The sequence below is a fragment of the Perca flavescens genome, chromosome 13, assembly GCF_004354835.1.
Source record: "Perca flavescens isolate YP-PL-M2 chromosome 13, PFLA_1.0, whole genome shotgun sequence".
Taxonomy (NCBI): domain Eukaryota; kingdom Metazoa; phylum Chordata; class Actinopteri; order Perciformes; family Percidae; genus Perca; species Perca flavescens.
The window spans coordinates 32,630,337-32,649,145 of record NC_041343.1 but is presented as its reverse complement, the minus strand read 5'-3'; the positions used below and the strand labels follow the sequence as shown (position 1 = coordinate 32,649,145).

Genomic DNA, 18,809 nt, shown 5'->3' with positions numbered 1-18,809 from the left:
CTGGCTTCCTGTTGAATCCAGGATTGAGTTTAAAATCCTTCTATTGACCTACAAAGCTCTAAATGGTCTAGCACCATCATATCTAGAAGAGCTCCTAATACCTTATTGTCCCACTAGAGCACTGCGCTCCCAGAATGCAGAGTTACTGGTGGTACCTAGAGTCTCTAAAAAGTAGAATGGGAGCAAGAGCCTTCAGTTATCAGGCTCCTCTCCTATGGAACCAGCTCCCGATCTGGGTTCGGGGGGCAGAAACTGTAATCGCTTTCAAGAATGAACTTAAAACTCTTCTATTTGATAAAGCTTATAGTTAGGGGTGAGGAGTTGCAGTGTTCACCTAACTGGCCCACCTGCTTCTCTTCATAATTGTTAGACTAATAATACATAACAAAGTAGAGGGAGGCAGGCCAGCCAAGCCCGATCCGGCAGGGGAGAGTTCTAAGCCCGAAAAAGCTACCTTTCCTTATGACCTGTCTCTCTTAGTTACGCTGTTATAGTTACGCTGTTATAGTTCTAGACTGCCGGGGACTTCCTTCCTTCCTTTGACACACTGAGCTGCTCTCTCCTCTCCCTTTCTATTACTTTTACTATTACTATTTGTGTGTATCCAGTCCCAGAAATGCTTGTTACTAATCCTAGCTTCTGGGGAGTTTACTCCCGAGGAGTCTTATGTTTTTCCTCCAGCGTATTTCCTTGGAGAACGTTGGCACCAAGATCCTGGTTCCAGCTGTCGCCGTGGTCCTGCTGCACTCCCTGCCGAGCTCAGCGGTGCCCTGCAATGTCATGCTTCTTCCGGCTGAACCCTGCAGCTTCCTGCTGAACCCTGCAGCTACATCCAGTCACTGTTCCATTATTAATGTGACTATTATCGCCACTGTTCATCACACCCCCAACCGGCCCGTCAGACACCGCCTACCAAGAGCCTGGGTCTGTCCGAGGTTTCTTCCCAAGAGGGAGTTTTTCCTTGCCACTGTCGCACTGCTTGCTCTTGAGGGAATTACTGTAATTGTTGGAATTGTTGGGGCTTTGTAAATTATAGAGTGTGGTCTGGACCTACTCTATCTGTAAAGTGTCTCGAGATAACTCTTGTTATGATTTGATACTATAAATAAAATTGAATTGAAATTGAATTGAAATATGCCGATTTAAATTCCCTAAAGCTGAGCTCTTGGATCTATGTACTGAACTGGGTCCAGTAGAGAGGGCAACGTGCCGGAACCGGGCCATCCCGGTAGAGATATTATGAATCCCACTATGGCCACGCCAAGACCCGCCCTTCAATAGCATTTATTGGCCAGGCGTCCATGCTTACGCAAGGTAATGTAACCCCATTTGTACAGGTCCTATCCCCTGACCAATCGGCTCTCCTAACCTTAACCACTCGAGGTCAAATGCCTAACCCCAACCAGGTCCTCGCCACTCTGGGGGCAACCAGCTGTTTCCTGAGGTGACAGACAGCTAAGTGTTTTATATAAATATTATAATCTTCAACTTCAACACTAAGGCTTGTTTGGATATAATATATAGTTCTGTTAAAAATGTCGAAGCTGTCCCCGAGTACCGTAATGCCTGCTGTTTTGGAAGGTATTATTAATAAAGGTAGTGTATACATCAGGTTTACCTACACTGTGTGAGAACAGGCCGAAATTATAATTCAATTTGCAGCAATTCCTAAGCGTCTGTTTTTTGCTTTTTTCCCAACTGCCAGTGTCATTCACACACTGATCAGCATTCACGAGGTGCTTTACATCGACTATTTATGGTTAAAAGTGGGCGTGTTCAGGGCGGGAGAAGAGGCTGATTGACGTACGCACACCTGTAGGTAATCTGTGATTTATAAAAGGAACATTGCTTATGCATATGCGTACGCACGGTTTTATAAATCAGATTTTTTTTTTTGGCGTATGCCATTATTGGCTTTTGGGCGTACGTACGCTTTTATTAAGGATCCTACACACAGTTTTATAAATGACACCCCAGGACTATAATCTTCACTCAGACATATGTTTCTCAATTGTTGATTCTGATTTCACATCATCTTGTCTGTCCATCAGTGATGTCGTGCCTCCATCTAGTGGCTAAAACAAAGAACAACATGTTTTCTCTCCTTTTGAATCACTTTCTGAGACCCAGTTCACTTAATAAAACAGGCTGACAGCAGATGACAACAGGTGAGGGAGTTTTATTTGTAAAGACAGTTAAAATATAAAAACAGTTTAAATAGAATCAGGTAGATATAAAATACAAGAATGAAAGTTACAGTGCAGTGTAAGAAATAAGCAATTACTTAAAAAAAGATCTTCAACCTTGATTTAAAAGAACTGAGTTGCAGCAGAATTGCAGTTTTCTGGGAGTTTGTTCCAGATATGTGAAGCATAAAAAACACTGCTTCTTCAAGTTTAGTTCTGACTCTGGGGACAGGAAGTAGACCTGTCCCACAAAATCTTGGAGGTCTGGATGGTTCATAACGTAGCAGCACTTTCTTGGTCTCAGTGAGGACTCGAGCAGCAGCATTCTGAATCAGCTGCAGCTGTCTGATGGATTTTTTAGGGAGACCTGTAAAGACCCCGTTACAGTAGTCAAGTCTACTGAAGATAAAAGCATGGACAAGTTTTTCCAGATCTTCTAACCATTGATCTATTTTTAAGGTGATAGTAGGCTGACTTTGTAATTGTCTTAATGTGGCTGTTAAAATTCAGCTCTGAGTCCATGACTACACCAAGATTTCTGGCTTTGTTGTTTTTGACATTGCCAATTAAAGCTGATAGTTCACATTAAAGATTCATCATCACACTCCTTAGTTTTTTGCTTCAGCTTCAGATTAATTACAGCTCTCTGGAAGGTGTTTGGTGTTTTAAGCGGCGATGTTGGAGGCTTAAAGCACCATCGAGCTCTCTGGAAACGTATTGGTCCTCACGGAGAAGACTGTCTAGATGTGAGCAGGCTCCAGGTCCCTTTCTTCGCACCATGTCGATCACAGCTTGTGCATTATACACTCTGGTTTTTGTTCTGACTGACTGCCTTTCCTCATCATTTATAACACCACGCTCAAGGAGTTTATCCAGGAGCTGGTGCGGATCAGCATTATACACTCTTTTTACAAACTCTGCCTGATCTTTGGACAGCTTTCTCTTTGATTGCTCGCTGTCCTCTGCTGAGTTGCTGTCCTCTGATGAGACATTCCTCTGTTGAATTGCCCCACTTGGCCCTAGAAGATAACCAGGGGACTTTTATCAGTTTTTGTTGTACTTTTAGACAGTATTTGTAAGAGTGACTTTTATGTATGTAAATGACATTATTATTTGAAATGTGCAGTTTTTCTGTGTTGTCGAACTTCAGCAATAAGGCATATTTGTGCACTAAACCTCCTACCGTAACACCTGGGAAGTTAGTCTCCCCCAGCTACTCTACTGAGAAAACCCATTTTGGCTGCCTTCATGACCATAGGTTAGGGTAGGAACAAAAATTGACAAGTAGAGCCAGAGCTTTGCCTTCTGGTTCAGCTCTTTTTTTTCGTCACAACAGTGCAATCAAGTGAATGCCATACTGCCCCCCCCTGTGCTGATTCTCCGGACATTCTCCCGCTCCATTGTCCCCTCAATCGCAGACAAGACCCTAAGTTACATGAACTCCTTCACTTGGGGTAAGGACTCGTTCCCTCCATCGGTTTCCTGCTGAGAACCATGGCCTCAGATTTAGAGGTGCTGATCCTGATCCCAGCCCCTTCCCACTATGCAGCAAACCGATCCAATGAGTGCTGGATGTCACAGGCCGATGATGCCATCAGAGCCACGTCATCTGCAAAAAGCAGCGATGAGATCTCTAGCCTACCAAACTGCAAGCTCGATATCCTGTCCATGAATATCACAAACAGGATTGGTGACAAAGTGCAGCCCTGAAAGACGCCAGCCCTCACCTGGACAAGTCAGACTTGCTGCAGGGAACCCAGTCTCTCACTTTGGACGTACAGGGATTAGATGGCCTGGAAAAGGGACCCCCTACTCTTGCAGCACCTTCCACAGTATCTCCTGGGAGAACTGGTCATACACCTTCTCCAGATCAACAAAAACACATGTAGACCAGATGGGCGTACTCCCAGGCCTCCTTCAGGGTCCTTCCTAGAGTGAAGAGCTGGTCAATTGTTCCACAATTCCATCCATTTTTTTCCCCTTTAATCTGACTATCGACTATCAGCCAAAACCTCCTTTCCAGCACCTTTAGGTGGGTCTCAGCGTCAGATACCCTCACAAAAGGAACCCTTTAGCGTCTGTATGGTAAGCACTGAGCATAGCAGAGGTTGGTCACTAAAGGGGACTTTTTGCGTCAGTAACTAACGCCAAAGGCCCCTGACCCTGCTACCAGATGGTGATCACCTTCGGCCTCGGGAGCTCTGGTACCAGGTACACTTAAGAGCATCCTTATGTTCGAAGATGTGTTCGTTATAGACAATCCATGGCTAGTACAGAAGACTAAATCAGGGAGGCCGTTTCTCCCAATCCGACTCTACAGGGGTTTCCATCATTGTCCATTATCCTTAATATAGCAACAATATAGAGCCAGTTTAAAGTGACAAAGTGTGTGATCCCTATTCAGCTTTCAACATCACTTCATCACAGCATCACAGTATTTGATTTCTTCAGTTGCTCAGTGTGTGTTGATGACCTACCAGCTGCAAGTTTTCTCTTCTTGACCACTTCAGATTTTCTCATCTCTAAAAAAAGACATTTTAAAGTAAAACACTTTTAACTCGTCATGTGGCATTATGTATTTTGTCCTTGTGTATTGTATACTTCTATGCTATGTATACTTGTATAAAATACAAAGGTGTGTGTGTGTGTGTGTGTATGTGTGTGTGTGTGTGTGTGTGTGTGTGTATATATATACACATATACTGTATATTGTATTAAAAGTATCTATATATTGTTACTTGTAATGTTCTGTTTAGTTAACTGCATAGGGACTACAGATTAATTTAGATTTATTGCTGTATATTTACATATTGTATTTTATACTGATGTACATTACTGAGCTCTCCTATACAATAAATAGATATATTTATACTGATGTGCTCTGTCCCTATAAAATAAATAAATAACATCACAAATCTCATCAACTCACCTTTTTCTTCCTGCCATTTCTTTTTCAGTTTCTCCACAAAGGGGCACAGCAGCTTCTGGACTGCGGAGTCCTTCCTTGGTATCTTCTTCATTATTGTATCTATTCTAGAGATGGACCTTTCTGTCCCGTAATGCTCAACGATTAAATCAGGGATTTCTTCTCTGGCCTTGCCCTTCTTCACTCCTTGAGGGATTTTGTCCAGATAGAGCAGCATCTTCCTGAATTGTCCCTCATCCAGCTCCTCCAGGATGGAGATCAGGGCTGTTTTCCACCTTTTCTCTGAAATCTTCCATAACATCTGCAACACACAGAGAGGAGTCATTCTACATATAATAGATAAATAGATAAAACCCTCACATGAAATTATGAGATAAATGAGAAATGTTCCAACATTTTAAAAGAAACAGGAGATTTAACAAGTGTCTTCATGTATAGTTCTTTAGGAAGTAGAATGTACAGTACAGGAAGTGATGGCAAAACTAGATTTTTTCAGAATAGTGACATGACACCAGGGGACAGCAATTTTCTTAATATTATTTATAATATTTAGTTGGTATTTTATTTTTATGTTATCCACTTCATAAATGTGATATTGGTATGAACGTTATTGCATTTGAAATGGGAGAGAAATATATTTTTAAATGACATGTAATAACTCAAAACATGCTCCTAAACCTCCAGACATGTATGGAGGTTTAGGAGCATGTTTTGAGCATGTTTAGGAGCATGACTGTAGGGACAAGCAAGGAAATTAATTGTCCCTACAGTCATGTAATACATGACAAGCAATCTCCTTGTATTTTATATAATTGATTAAAAACAAATATTGTCCAATTCATGGCTCAAATAGGTATAATTATTCAAAGAACATGCTACATTATTGAAATATAAAAAATGAAATGTGACTACAAAGTATGATTTTCTTTCTTCAAAGCCTGAGACAGAAATGGGCGTCAAGTTAAAAAAGGGGGCGTTTGTAGAAACTCATCGTCATAAATTTGTCCCTGTGGTCTGTGAAGCGGCTTTAGTATTGTCAAACCCTTTCCTGTCGTTTTGGCAGCACTGTTAGCTGGATAAATGTCAGAGATCACAATCTTTTGTTGGCTCTATACACGCTAAAAGTCCTGATTATCTACATGGAGTCTGGTGGAGATATGCTGGCTCTATACACGCTAAAAGTCCTGATTATCTACATGGAGTCTGGTGGAGATATGCTGGCTCTATACACGCTAAAAGTCCTGATTATTTACATGGAGTCTGGTGGAGATATGCTGGCTCTATACACGCTAAAAGTCCTGATTATTTACATGGAGTCTGGTGGAGATATGCTGGCTCTATACACGCTAAAAGTCCTGATTATTTACATGGAGTCTGGTGGAGATATGCTGGCTCTATACACGCTAAAAGTCCTGATTATTTACATGGAGTCTGGTGGAGATATGCTGGCTCTATACACGCTAAAAGTCCTGATTATTTACATGGAGTCTGGTGGAGATATGCTGGCTCTATACACGCTAAAAGTCCTGATTATTTACATGGAGTCTGGTGGAGATATGCTGGCTCTATACACACTAGAAGTCCTGATTATTTACATGGAGTCTGGTGGAGATATGCTGGCTCTATACACACTAGAAGTCCTGATTATTTACATAGCGGTATGGATTATGGAGACAAGCCAACATGTCTCATCTTTTAATGTCTTTGTTCATCATCTGTGATGTAAAAACATCAGATTTCCACACAAATAAAAAGAGGCATAAAGTTAATTTTGTGTCCTACCTTGAGAATAGTCGGGAGAAGTTAAGTCCTGTCTGAGCGCTAAGCAGAATTTAACCAACAGGCGCTCTCGGCAGAACAATACCAGCCAATCAGAATCCGGCTGGAGCCCTAACCTTAACCAATCAAGAAGGTTGTGCAGCTTGCGGTCAAAGACCGCAGAAACTAGGGGTTTTGTGCTGTGAATTCTTCATCAAAACTAGTTTGGACCAATCAGGCTCCAGTATACTTAATCTTTTGATGTACGGCTCTATAACTTTCTGTCGGGCTGCACTTTAACCCAAATAAAAATCTCTTAAGTTCTTCCTGTTACATCAACTATTGTTAAACTTCAGGGTGAACTTGTTTATTGATATTTTAGTCCTGAAACTGGTGAAATAAATCCAATTTTCCTGAAATTATCATCATCATCGGTCAAACCAACCTTCATGCAAATAAAGAACCGTTTATAAAATTCTAATAAATAAGACAATAATCTTTTCATTTTCAAACACACACACTTTATTGCGGAGGATTATCCACCACGATTAGTTTGATCCACAGCAGCATCAACAACTTTTACTTTAACATTTACATTTCTCCTGGAGGCTGATCTCCTGTCGGCAGCTCTGTGGAGTCGACTCCCTTTATGTTTCTGATCAGTTTGATTTAACAGCTGCAACTAAACTAGAACTAGTGGTGGAAAATATACAAAATGATACAAACTGACCAGTTTATAATATTAAGATAAAACCTGACCCAGTTTATAATGTCAAGAAGTCACAGCCAGCAAACATGAACCATATGTTTTACCTCTAAGCCTTGGGTTGGCTTCCCGTCCTTTACATTAAAACTTTTTCTGTCAACGTTTAGTTTTTCGACACCCAAATTCAATGAAGAGTGTACTTACTTGTGAAGTGTAGTGTGTAGCATGTAGTGTAGTGTGTGCGTAGTGTGTAGTGTGTAGTGCGTAGTGTGTAGTGTGTAGTGTGTAGTGTGTAGTACGTAGTGTGTAGTGTGTAGTGTGTAGTACGTAGTGTGTAGTGTGTAGTGCGTAGTGTGTAGTGCGTAGTGTGCAGTGTGTAGTACGTAGTGTGTAGTGTGTAGTGTGTAGTACGTAGTGTGTAGTGTGTAGTGCGTAGTGTGTAGTGCGTAGTGTGCAGTGTGTAGTACGTAGTGTGTAGTGTGTAGTGTGTAGTACGTAGTGTGTGTGTGTGTAGTGCGTAGTGTGTAGTACGTAGTGTGTAGTGTGTAGTACGTAGTGTGTAGTGCGTAGTGTGTGTGTGTGTAGTACGTGGTGTGTGGTGTGTAGTACGTGGTGTGTAGTGTGTGGTGTGTGGTACGTGGTGTGTGGTGTGTAGTACGTGGTGTGCAGTGTGTGGTGTGTGGTACGTGGTGTATAGTGCGTGGTGTGTGGTGTGTGGTGTGTGGTGTGTGGTGTGTGGTGTGTGGTGTGTTGTGTGTGGTGTGTGGTGTGTGGTGTGTGGTGTGTGGTGTGTGGTGTGTGGTGTGTGGTGTGTGGTGTGTGGTGTGTGGTGTGTGGTGTGTGGTGTGTGGTGTGTGGTGTGTGGTGTGTGGTGTGTGGTGTGTGGTGTGTGGTGTGGGGTGTGTGTGTGTGGGGGCGTGGTGTGTGGTGTGTGGTGTGTGTGAGTGTGGTGCGTGGTGTGGTGTGTGGTGTGTGTGTGTGTGGTGTGTGGTGTGTGGTGTGTGGTGGTGTGTGTGTGTGTGGTGTGTGTTGTGTGTGGTGTGTGGTGTGTGGTGTGTGGTGTGTGGTGTGTGGTGTGTGGTGTGTGGTGTGTGGTGTGTGGTGTGTGGTGTGGTGTGTGGTGTGGTGTGTGGTGGTGTGTGGTGTGTGGTGTGTGTGTGTGGTGTGTGGTGTGTGGTGTGTGGTGTGTGGTGTGTGGTGTGTAGTGCGTGGTGTGCAGTGTGTGAGTGCGTGGTGTGTGGTGTGTGGTGTGTGAGTGCGTGGTGTGTGGTGTGTGGTGTGTGTAGTGCGTGGTGTGTGGTGCGTGGTGTGTGAGTGCGTGGTGTGTGGTGTGTGAGTGCGTGGTGCGTGGTGTGTGGTGTGTGGTGTGTGGTGTGCAGGCGTGTGGTGCGTGGTGTGTGAGTGCGTGGTGTGTGGCGTGTGGTGTGTGTGTGCGTGGTGTGTAGTGCGTGGTGTGTGTGTGCGTGGTGTGTGAGTGCGTACTGTTTTTCCTTCTCATAGGATAAATAAAGGTATTCCCACCATAAATTGGTGCGTAAAAGTGCATCAGAATGCAGGATATTAGTTTTTGACGCTCAAAATAACCCTGGGGGAGGACACCCAGACCCCCCAACTTTGATATAAATAAAAAGAAAGTGGTACAGTATACCCACTACAATACATTAGACTACACCACTGACTCAGACATATGTTTCTCAATTGTTGATTCTGATTTTCCCATCTGCATCTTGTCTGTCCATCAGTGATGTCGTGCCTCCATCTAGTGGCTAAAACAAAGAACAACATGTTTTCTCTCCTTTTGAATCACTTTCTGAGACCCAGTTCACTTAATAAAACAGGCTGACAGCAGATGACAACAGGCGAGGGTGCTTTATTTGTGAAGCCCACTTGAGCATCAAGGCAATTTAAAAAGCAAACAGTTAAATATAAAAAACAGTTTAAATAGAATTTAAACATATATAAAATACAATAATAAAAGTTTAAAAAAAAGATCTTCAACCTTGATTTAAAAGAACTGAGTTGCAGCAGAACTGCAGTTTTCTGGGAGTTTGTTCCAGATATGTGAAGCATAAAAAACACTGCTTCTTCAAGTTTAGTTCTGACTCTGGGGACAGGAAGTAGACCTGTCCCACAAAATCTTGGAGGTCTGGATGGTTCATAACGTAGCAGCACTTTCTTGGTCTCAGTGAGGACTCGAGCAGCAGCATTCTGAATCAGCTGCAGCTGTCTGAGTGATTTTTTAGGGAGACCTGTAAAGACACCGTTACAGTAGTCAAGTCTACTGAAGATAAAAGCATGGACAAGTTTTTCCAGATCTTCTAACCATTGATCTATTTTTAAGGTGATAGTAGGCTGATTTGTAATTGTCTTAATGTGGCTATTGAAATTCAGCTCTGAGTCCATGACTACACCCAGATTTCTGGCTTTGTTGTTTTTGATATTGCCAATTAAAGCTGATTAATGTGAACACATTAAAGATTCATCATCACACTCCTTAGTTTTTTGCTTCAGCTTCAGATTAATTACAGCTCTCTGGAAGGTGTTTGGTGTTTTAAGCGGCGATGTTGAACAATAATCTCAAGTTTTGTGATGGTAGCATTTACCGCGGCAGAGATATTGCCATTGTAATTTTTTCCAATTTAAATCCATGCTTCACATGGCCTAGGAGGAGATAGAAAAAGTTGGTTTAGCTGTTTTTTGGTATGTGAGGTCCATGAACCATTGTACATCTACTCTGTAAATTTGAAGTTGCTCACGTTAGTGTAAGTGGTGAATGCAAACCTGGGTCCCATAGGCCACGCCCACTTTGACCAATCAGTACCCCACTGTAGGCATGGCCTCAGGAGTGGCACTAGATGGTACCCTCAAAATTCTGTAAATATCAGATGAGCCGTTCATGAAATATAAACTTTTTGTACTTGTAGCGCCACCTAGTGGCCGATTTTCATAGAATTGGTCGGGGAGCCTCAGAGGGTCATGGCAAACAAGAATGTCAAGTTTTGTGATGATAGCATGTATTTGGGCTGAGATATGGCAATGTTCATGATTTTGTAGTAAGCCACACAATTTTTTTGCGCGTAATTTGCACAATTGTCATCCAATAAAAATTCTTTACGATAAATCGCGATATTTCACGCATAAAAGTCAGGCAGAAATGGGCGTGGCCTATATCAGGAGATTCAGGGAAGGCGTGGATATGTGTATTTTTAATGTGCGATGTACAGTTTGGGAGTTGTAGGGTCAAATGCGTATCTCTGCTATAGCGCCACCTAGTAGTGCAATTTATTTTGTTCGAGGTCCTTGCAGTGATCTGGACCAGTCCTGAAAACCTCCATACATGACTGTAGGGACAAGTCATTTTCTTGTATTTTATATAATTGATTAAAAATAAATATTGTCCAATTCATGGTTCAAATATGTATAACTATTCAAGACCATGCTACATTATTGAAATATAAAAAATTAAATGTGACTTGGGCGTCAAGTTAAGAAATTAAAATTGGTTTCCATTTACATGTGGAGATATGCTGGCTCTATATACGCTAAAAGTCCTGATTATTTACATGGAGTCTGGTGGAGATATGCTGGCTCTATACACGCTAAAAGTCCTGATTATTTACATGGAGTCTGGTGGAGATATGCTGGCTCTATACACGCTAAAAGTCCTGATTATTTTCATGGAGTCTGGTGGAGATATGCTGGCTCTATACACACTAAAAGTCCTGATTATTTACATGGAGTCTGGTGGAGATATGCTGGCTCTATACACGCTAGAAGTAGTGATTATTTACATGGAGTCTGGTGGAGATATGCTGGCTCTATACATGCTAAATGTCCTGATTATTTACATGGAGTCTGGTGGAGATATGCTGGCTCTATACACACAAAAAGTAGTGATTATTTACATGGAGTCTGGTGGAGATATGCTGGCTCTATACACGCTAGAAGTAGTGATTATTTACATGGAGTCTGGTGGAGATATGCTGGCTCTATACATGCTAAATGTCCTGATTATTTACATGGAGTCTGGTGGAGATATGCTGGCTCTATACACACAAAAAGTAGTGATTATTTACATAGTGGTATGGATGATGGAGACAAGCCAGACAAATCTCATCTTTTAATGTCTTTGTTCATCATCTGTGATGTAAAAACATCAGATTTCCACACAAATAAAAAGAGGCATACAGTTTATTTTGTCTACTACCTCGAGAATAGTCGGGAGAAGTTAAGTCCTGTCTGAGCGCTAAGCTGGAGGTAAGGATTTGACCAACAGGCGCTTTGCCGCATCCCGGCCGAGCATTCTGCAGATGGGTTGTGCTGTGCCTGTGACGAAGTATTCTACCAATCAGAGCAAATCCGGCTGGAGCTCGGAGGCATATTTCTTATCCCACTACGGCCACGCCAAGACCCGCCCTTCAATAGCATTCACACACTACTATTGGCCAGGCGTCCATGCTTACATGTACAGGTCCTATCCCCTGACCAATCCCCTAACCCTAAACCTTAACCACTCGAGGTGAAATGCCTAACCCCGACCAATCGAGCTGCTTCGTAGGGCGGGTCTCGGCGTGGCCATAGTGGGACTCGTAATGTTGCTCCCCGGCACATAGAACCATAGACAGTATAAGAAGAAAAAGAACAAGTATCGATAGCCTACTGCGGTCGGTCGTGCCTGCTGTAAGCCTAGTCACTTGCGGTTGCATAGGCCTACTCACTTCATATAGTCCAGTCATTATGTTACTTTGTTTGACAATAAGTGAAAGATTTTTGAAGTCTATTTTGTCTCGACGGAGGTGAGATGAGATGAGAACAATCGGAACAATACAATACAATGTGTAATCACGTGATGACTGATTAACAGTAATGTAAATGCTAAATACCATAATACCTGTTGCTACTACAACAATGCAAAGTACATGCTCTTAGCCTTGCTAACTTGGTTTATTTTTCTAAAAAACTTAAGAGAATAAATCGTTATTTCCAAATGATTATATATCTCTAAACCTTTATAGACCATTATAGATATATATATATATAACTTATCGCTAAGGTGGTATATTTTTCATACTGTAGGCATATATATATATATATATATATATATATATATATATATATATATATATATAAAATATATATAATATATATGAAGAAAAAAAAACAAAGAACTAAACTGTGGTCTGTCCTCCTAATGAACTCTTTACGGAGTCACTTTTCGAGACGAACATTCAGGAAATGACCACCAGGCTGTAAACCATCGGTAAATCCTCCGAGCAGCGGAGCTCTCATCTCCGCCGGTAGCAGCAGCAGTCAGGGCGCCGACAGCGGGGCTCGGCAGCTCCACTACCCCGAGCAGAGCTGCGGGGATCACCGTCACTGGCCCTCCCTGACCTGCTCACCCACTCCCACCTCGGGCTTCGGGCCGGCACGTACCGTACGGCCGGGAAGACGTTTGTAGAAAATGTAGTGGAGTAGAAAATATAGATAATTGCTGCAAAATGTAACGAAGTAAAAGTCAAAAATATGCACTATTGATTCTACTTAAGTAAAGTACAGATAAGTGAAAAATGTACTTAAGTACAGTAACGTAAAGTATTTGTACTTTGTTACATTCCACCCCTGACCCCTACATGTTTACTGATAGTTTAGTCATGAAATTGGTGAAATAAATCCAATTATCAGTCAAACCAAACTTCATGCAAACAAAGAACCATTTCTAAAATTATAATAATTAAGACAATAATCTTTTCATTTTCAAACACACACACTTTATTGCAGAGGATTATCCACCACGATTAGTTTGATCCACAGCAGCATCAACAACTTTTACTTTAACATTTACATTTCTCCTGGAGGCTGATCTCCTGTCAGTAGCTCTGTGGAGTTGACTCCCTTTATGTTTCTGATCAGTTTGATTTAACAGCTGCAACTAAACTAGAACTAGTGGTGGAAAATATACAAAATGATAAAAAAACTCACCAGTTTATAATGTCAAGAAGTCGCTCAATGTTGTTTTAAGCCCCCAACGTCGACTTCAAGGCACCTAACCATTGCCTGATCCTAGTGCCTTCCAGTAGGCAATGGTTATAATTAGGGTTAAGGTCAGGTGCCTGGAAGACGACATTGGGGGCTTAAAACGCCAAACACCCAAGAAGTCCCAGCCAGCAAACATAAACAATAAGTTTTCTTTCTTATCTTTAAAGCAACCGACAGAAAATCTCTTCTTTCACCGACGATGAATTCATTCATATTTGTTTGTTTCCTCCTTAATTTGAATCTAATTCAGTGACGAAATTAATGTGACATGCATTTCTTGTTGAAACCACAAAGTTATAGTTTGTTTTATTCATTTTTCAGAAGGAATTCACAAAAACGTATTTACTTAATACCACGGACGCACCAAATCCAGGATTCGGCTTCAAATTGGGCTGAATATTGGGCTTTTTGACGGGGTTTCTGGTTTCTGCCTGAACCTTAGAGTTTTTTCCCAGCGAACCGAACCCTACGCTTGCACTCCGCGCGCTACGCTGATCACCGTAACGATGGTGCCGTTGATTACGGGAAGGTGTTTACGTAGGTGGAGCGTTCAATGCAGTAGGCTGTGAGAAAGTGGACATGGATCTTGTGAGCAGTAGGCTGTGAGAAAGTGGACATGGATCTGGTGAGCAGTAGGCTGAGAGAAAGTGGACATGGATCTGGTGAGCAGTAGGCTGAGAGAAAGTGGACATGGATCTGGTGAGCAGTAGGCTGTGAGAAAGTGGACATGGATCTGGTGAGCAGCAGGCTGAGAGAAAGTGGACATGGATCTGGTGAGCAGCAGGCTGAGAGAAAGTGGACATGGATCTGGTGAGCAGAAAAAGTTGTAGTTTGGCAGTACTTTCAGTCAAAAGAAGGCCATTCAAGTCCAGCTACATGTTCAATCTGTTCAATGCTGATTGTTCTGGTGGTGGCGAGGACCCTAAACTATACACAACATGGCCTCTGTTACAACATCTGGTACGAAACATCCGAAAGACAGACTGAGCTCATGAAGTGGCGTATGTGTGACACAGCAAATTGGTATGCCATTATTGGCGTGTTACCAAGACGCATACTGGCTTTTTAGTGTGTATATCAACGCTGTTTGGCCTCCCATTGACTTACATTACCTTGCGATTGCGTGTGAATTTACACCGTAGCGAGTAGCACGAACACGGGACTTTCACCCAGAGGACCTGGGATAGTGTTCCATGTGTCATGTTTGCTAAATTCAACCGTAGCATTCTTGTCGCGATAACACGGCAAGTGGCGTGCATGTTTACGTCCGCTGTATACAGCGTAGACATACACGAGGATAGCTCAAAATGCATTCAGATAACACGGCAATCGGCTTTAGGAAAGTGGGCGTGTATGTTTTACGCAAAGTCATGATGTCATGTTGCGAAAGAATACGAGTTGTGCACGAAGGAATCTCCAGACAGCAGCAACTTCAGGTACGGCAAAGGAAGGACAGACACTGTTAAAAACTGGTGTTAACCAGAAGACCATTACCAGCTTTGCTCGCCCTACACCTACAGTTAAAATAAAATAAAATGAAAAATACTGGCTGTGGACATTGTTTACTTCATTCATGTGTTTACTGTGTTAATGGACTGAGGATGGGAGGAGGATTCGGTATTCAGTTTCGATAGAATCTTAACCAGTGGATTCAGTATTTGGCCAACCCCCAAAAATCTGGATTCGGTGCATCCCTAGATTTTTTCCATAATCGAGCAGTTAATGTTAATATAAAAGCTTGAAGCAAACCCAAGATCACTTTTTTTGTGGTGGACCCAAGACTGTGGAAGTAAATCTGTTGTCATTGGATTTTGAAATTAAAAAGCCACTGAATTTCTAGCACTGAATATTTCGGTATTCGGTTTCTAGCTGAAAACTTGCGTTAACCATTTGTTTACTCCATTCATGTGTTTACTGGGTTCATGGACTGAGGACGGGGAGGAGGAGTCAGCACAATCTCAACCAGGGGATTCAGGATTTGGCCGAATCACAAAAATCTGGATTCAATGCATCCCTACAAAATATAGCTCAAGATAGCAATATACGCCCAGAATGCACCTTGATCATTCGAGGCAGCTGGAAAGTTTGCTGATATTATAAATAAAATTAATTGAGTCCGATTTCACAGAAACTTTCTTCCAGAGAAGTTCGCTGTACTTGGGATTTTGAAGCTCTCTCTTCAGCAGAATCTTTAACCAGTGGATTCAGAAAAATCTGGATTCGGTGCATCCTTAGTTTGTTTTATTCATTTTTCCAGAAGGAATTAGCAATAAAAGAATTTTACTTAATACTTTTCACAAACGTTTCCATGAATAATTCGTTCAAAAGGGAATGATTTAACATTTAAAACAACATCAACAACACCGAGAAACATCACAGCAGACAACAACAAACATCCAAAGGTTGTAACTTTAAAATAAATAATTCTCGCTTCATTATTCGCCCCCCGAATTTTACTGACTCAGCTGCTGATTGGTCCGTTGTGTGACGCTGTATCGTAAAACTTTGTGGACAGGCGGCCGCTGACGTCAGGTTCCTCCAGTGGTCTTCGGGGGGGCGTGGGGGGTCTATGTGACCATGTACTCCTGGCGCTTGTTGAGTCGCACCTGGCAGAGCGAGACGGCGCCCACGGCAACATAGATGCCGGCGGCGATGAAGCAGTTGATGCCGACCTGGTTGTAGAGACTGTAGATGTTCTGAGGAGGGTTCTGACTGCAGCACACAAGAAGAAGAAGAAGAAGAAGAAGAAGAAGAAGAAGAAGAAGAAGAAGAAGACACATGTTACTGCCTCTCTACTGAACACTGAGGACCTAGCCTAGAAATCTAGACTTCCCCCTAGTGGCAGCAAATGTATTTGGCAGCCAGGGGGGGGGGGGTCTAGGCACTCTCCGTTGACTTTCAAGCTGCAAAAACCAAATTTTGGTCGGGCCAATCACATCGTGTATAAGGTGGGTGGGCGGGGCTTATGGCTGCTGCTGCTGGTGAACAGAGGTCTTCTGGAAGACTTGGAGTTCAGCTTTTCTTTGAGAAAAGAACAAAAAACGGCACAGAAATCATTCTTAAAAAAGGAAGATGTGTTGGGAGTTTTGCCGACCGGATACGGTAACAGTTTAATCTATCAACTAGCTTCTCTACCTTCTCCGTTGCTCTGATTGGTTGGAGCGCTATCCTATTACGTGCAGAGGGAATTTGAAAGACAACCGTTTATCCCGCCCCTCGGATCGAGCTCCGTCAATGGTGAGTTCCCAGACCTCAACATCTGGATGTGGGTCTGGCTTGTCAGGCTACTGAGGACCCATATTCATGTTAACAAATCTAATATAGTAAACACATTGTGTGTGTGTGCATGTGCGTCTGCATTTGTGTGTCTGTGTGTGTGCGTCTGTGTGCGCATGTGTGCGTGTGTCTGTGTGTGCGCGCGTGTCTGTCTGTGTATGTGCATGTGTGCACGTGTCTATGCATGTGTGCGTGTGTCTGTGTGCGTGTGTCTGTTTGCATGTGTCTGTGTGTATGTGCATGTGTGTGTATGTCTGTCGGTGTGTGTGCGCACGTCTGTGCGTGCATGTGTCTGTGTGTGTGTGTGTGTGTGTGTCTCATGAAGATGATATCTGTGCCAGGACTTTAAACAGAGGTGACAGCGACTCACTCCTTCCGAATGTCGTCCTCGGTGAACGGGACGTCCTCGATCAGCACGGCCGACTTGGCGCTGAAGAAGATCCCCAGCATCGCCTGGAAGGAGAAGAAGAAGAAGAAGAAGAAGAAGAAGAAGAAGAAGAAGAAGAAGAAGAAGAAGAAGACAACCACAGGTCAGAACAGAGAGGCTCAACGCGAGGCTCGGGGACCCAGCGTTCATTATATTCTCATAAAAGGTATTAATGTGTGGATTATTTTTTGGATTCTTCCAATTCTATGAATTAGTATTATAAAAAGATCTTTAAAAAGGGTTTAAATGTTGTTGTTGCAGAAACATCTGTGTGTGTGTGCAGGACATCACACACACACACACACACACACACACACACACACACACACACACACACACACGTCCTCTTTGGAAACATCACATGAGATGGAAAGGAAAAAAAAAAAAAAGTCACATGATTCATTTAAAAACGGAATTTTCTGCCACTCAGTTCATGAAATATAAAACACACTTTGTTAAAACTTCACGTGTTGAAATAGTGCTTTAAATCAGCCAGAAAACAACTAAACATACTTTAATATTATAATATTATATTATTAGTGTCATCAGCTGATGAAATAATCAGGATTAATAATGTCACAATCCCCAACAAATATGTGTTTTTACATGACATTCTGGCACCATAAATACATATATACATGTATATTATATACATATAAATATATATAAACGTTACATTCCGTAAAATAATGTTTAATGCTGTATTCTCAGACACGTCACCGTTCACTTGCGTGGACCACCAGACATTAGCCACCTCCGTAACGTTAGTTACAGTACAGTACAATGTCACCTATCAAACTATCGATTACCAGAGCTGTGTATATTATTATCTAATGCTAATAACGTTACGTTCATCTTGGCCTACGTTACGTTACGTTACATGGGCGCCGTCTATTTATCGGAGACGAAATTACGTTCAAGGATTACTTTGCGTCAGATGGTTTGTCATCCCTTATTTTTAGGGGTTTTGCCAACTTCAAAGAAATACATAAAATAATAAAGATATGCGCTGAAAAGATCGAACTTTCAGTTTCACTAAAAAAGCCACGAATAGTTTGCTAGCTAGCTAATCAGTAAGAATCCAGGAAATAGCCGCCACCCTTCCCAGCCAAATGATCCATATTTCTTACCAGCATGATGACACCCCAGATGCTGATCACTATCCCGCACGCGGCCATCTTCGGCCCGCAGAACAGAAGCGACGGCATGGCTGTGTTTGGTCTAATCGATCAATCAGAAGCTGGTTTTATTTTTGATTCAATAGCTAAACTGAGAAGTGATCCTCAATCCTCACAGTCAGCTGAGCCGCATCACTCGGTTTTACTCGGTGAAATTCGCCAACTGCAGTGACGAGCAGCGCAGCGACCAATCAAAACGTCCCACAGCGCAGCGACCAATCAAAACGTCCAACTCGTCACGCCCCGCCTTTTCCTTTGAGATTGACCAATGGCGTTCAACTTCCAAAGTCGCGCAACATTCCCCCTTTACTCCGTC

General features: G+C 42.4%; 1 protein-coding gene across 1 annotated transcript; it reads right to left on the bottom strand.

The window, feature by feature from the left end:
- Positions 1-15,838: 15,838 nt before the first annotated feature.
- On the bottom strand, positions 15,839-18,681 carry rnasekb (ribonuclease, RNase K b). Its single transcript, XM_028595704.1, has 3 exons — positions 18,446-18,681; positions 17,259-17,341; positions 15,839-16,324 (listed from the first exon to the last, which is right to left on the bottom strand). The coding sequence occupies exons 1-3, from the start codon at positions 18,521-18,523 to the stop codon at positions 16,180-16,182; spliced, it is 306 nt and encodes a 101-aa protein (XP_028451505.1). The 5' UTR covers positions 18,524-18,681; the 3' UTR covers positions 15,839-16,179.
- Between the last annotated feature and the right edge of the window lie 128 nt (positions 18,682-18,809).

Bases quoted from the DNA above. Each gene is read 5' to 3' on its own strand.
- rnasekb (XM_028595704.1), bottom strand. From the start codon at position 18,523: ATGCCGTCGCTTCTGTTCTGCGGGCCGAAGATGGCCGCGTGCGGGATA. The intron at 17,342-18,445 runs GTAAGAAATATG...TTCTCCTTCCAG, and splicing joins TCTGGGGTGTCATCATGCTG to GCGATGCTGGGGATCTTCTT. The intron at 16,325-17,258 runs GTGAGTCGCTGT...TGTGTGCTGCAG, and splicing joins GAGGACGACATTCGGAAGGA to TCAGAACCCTCCTCAGAACA.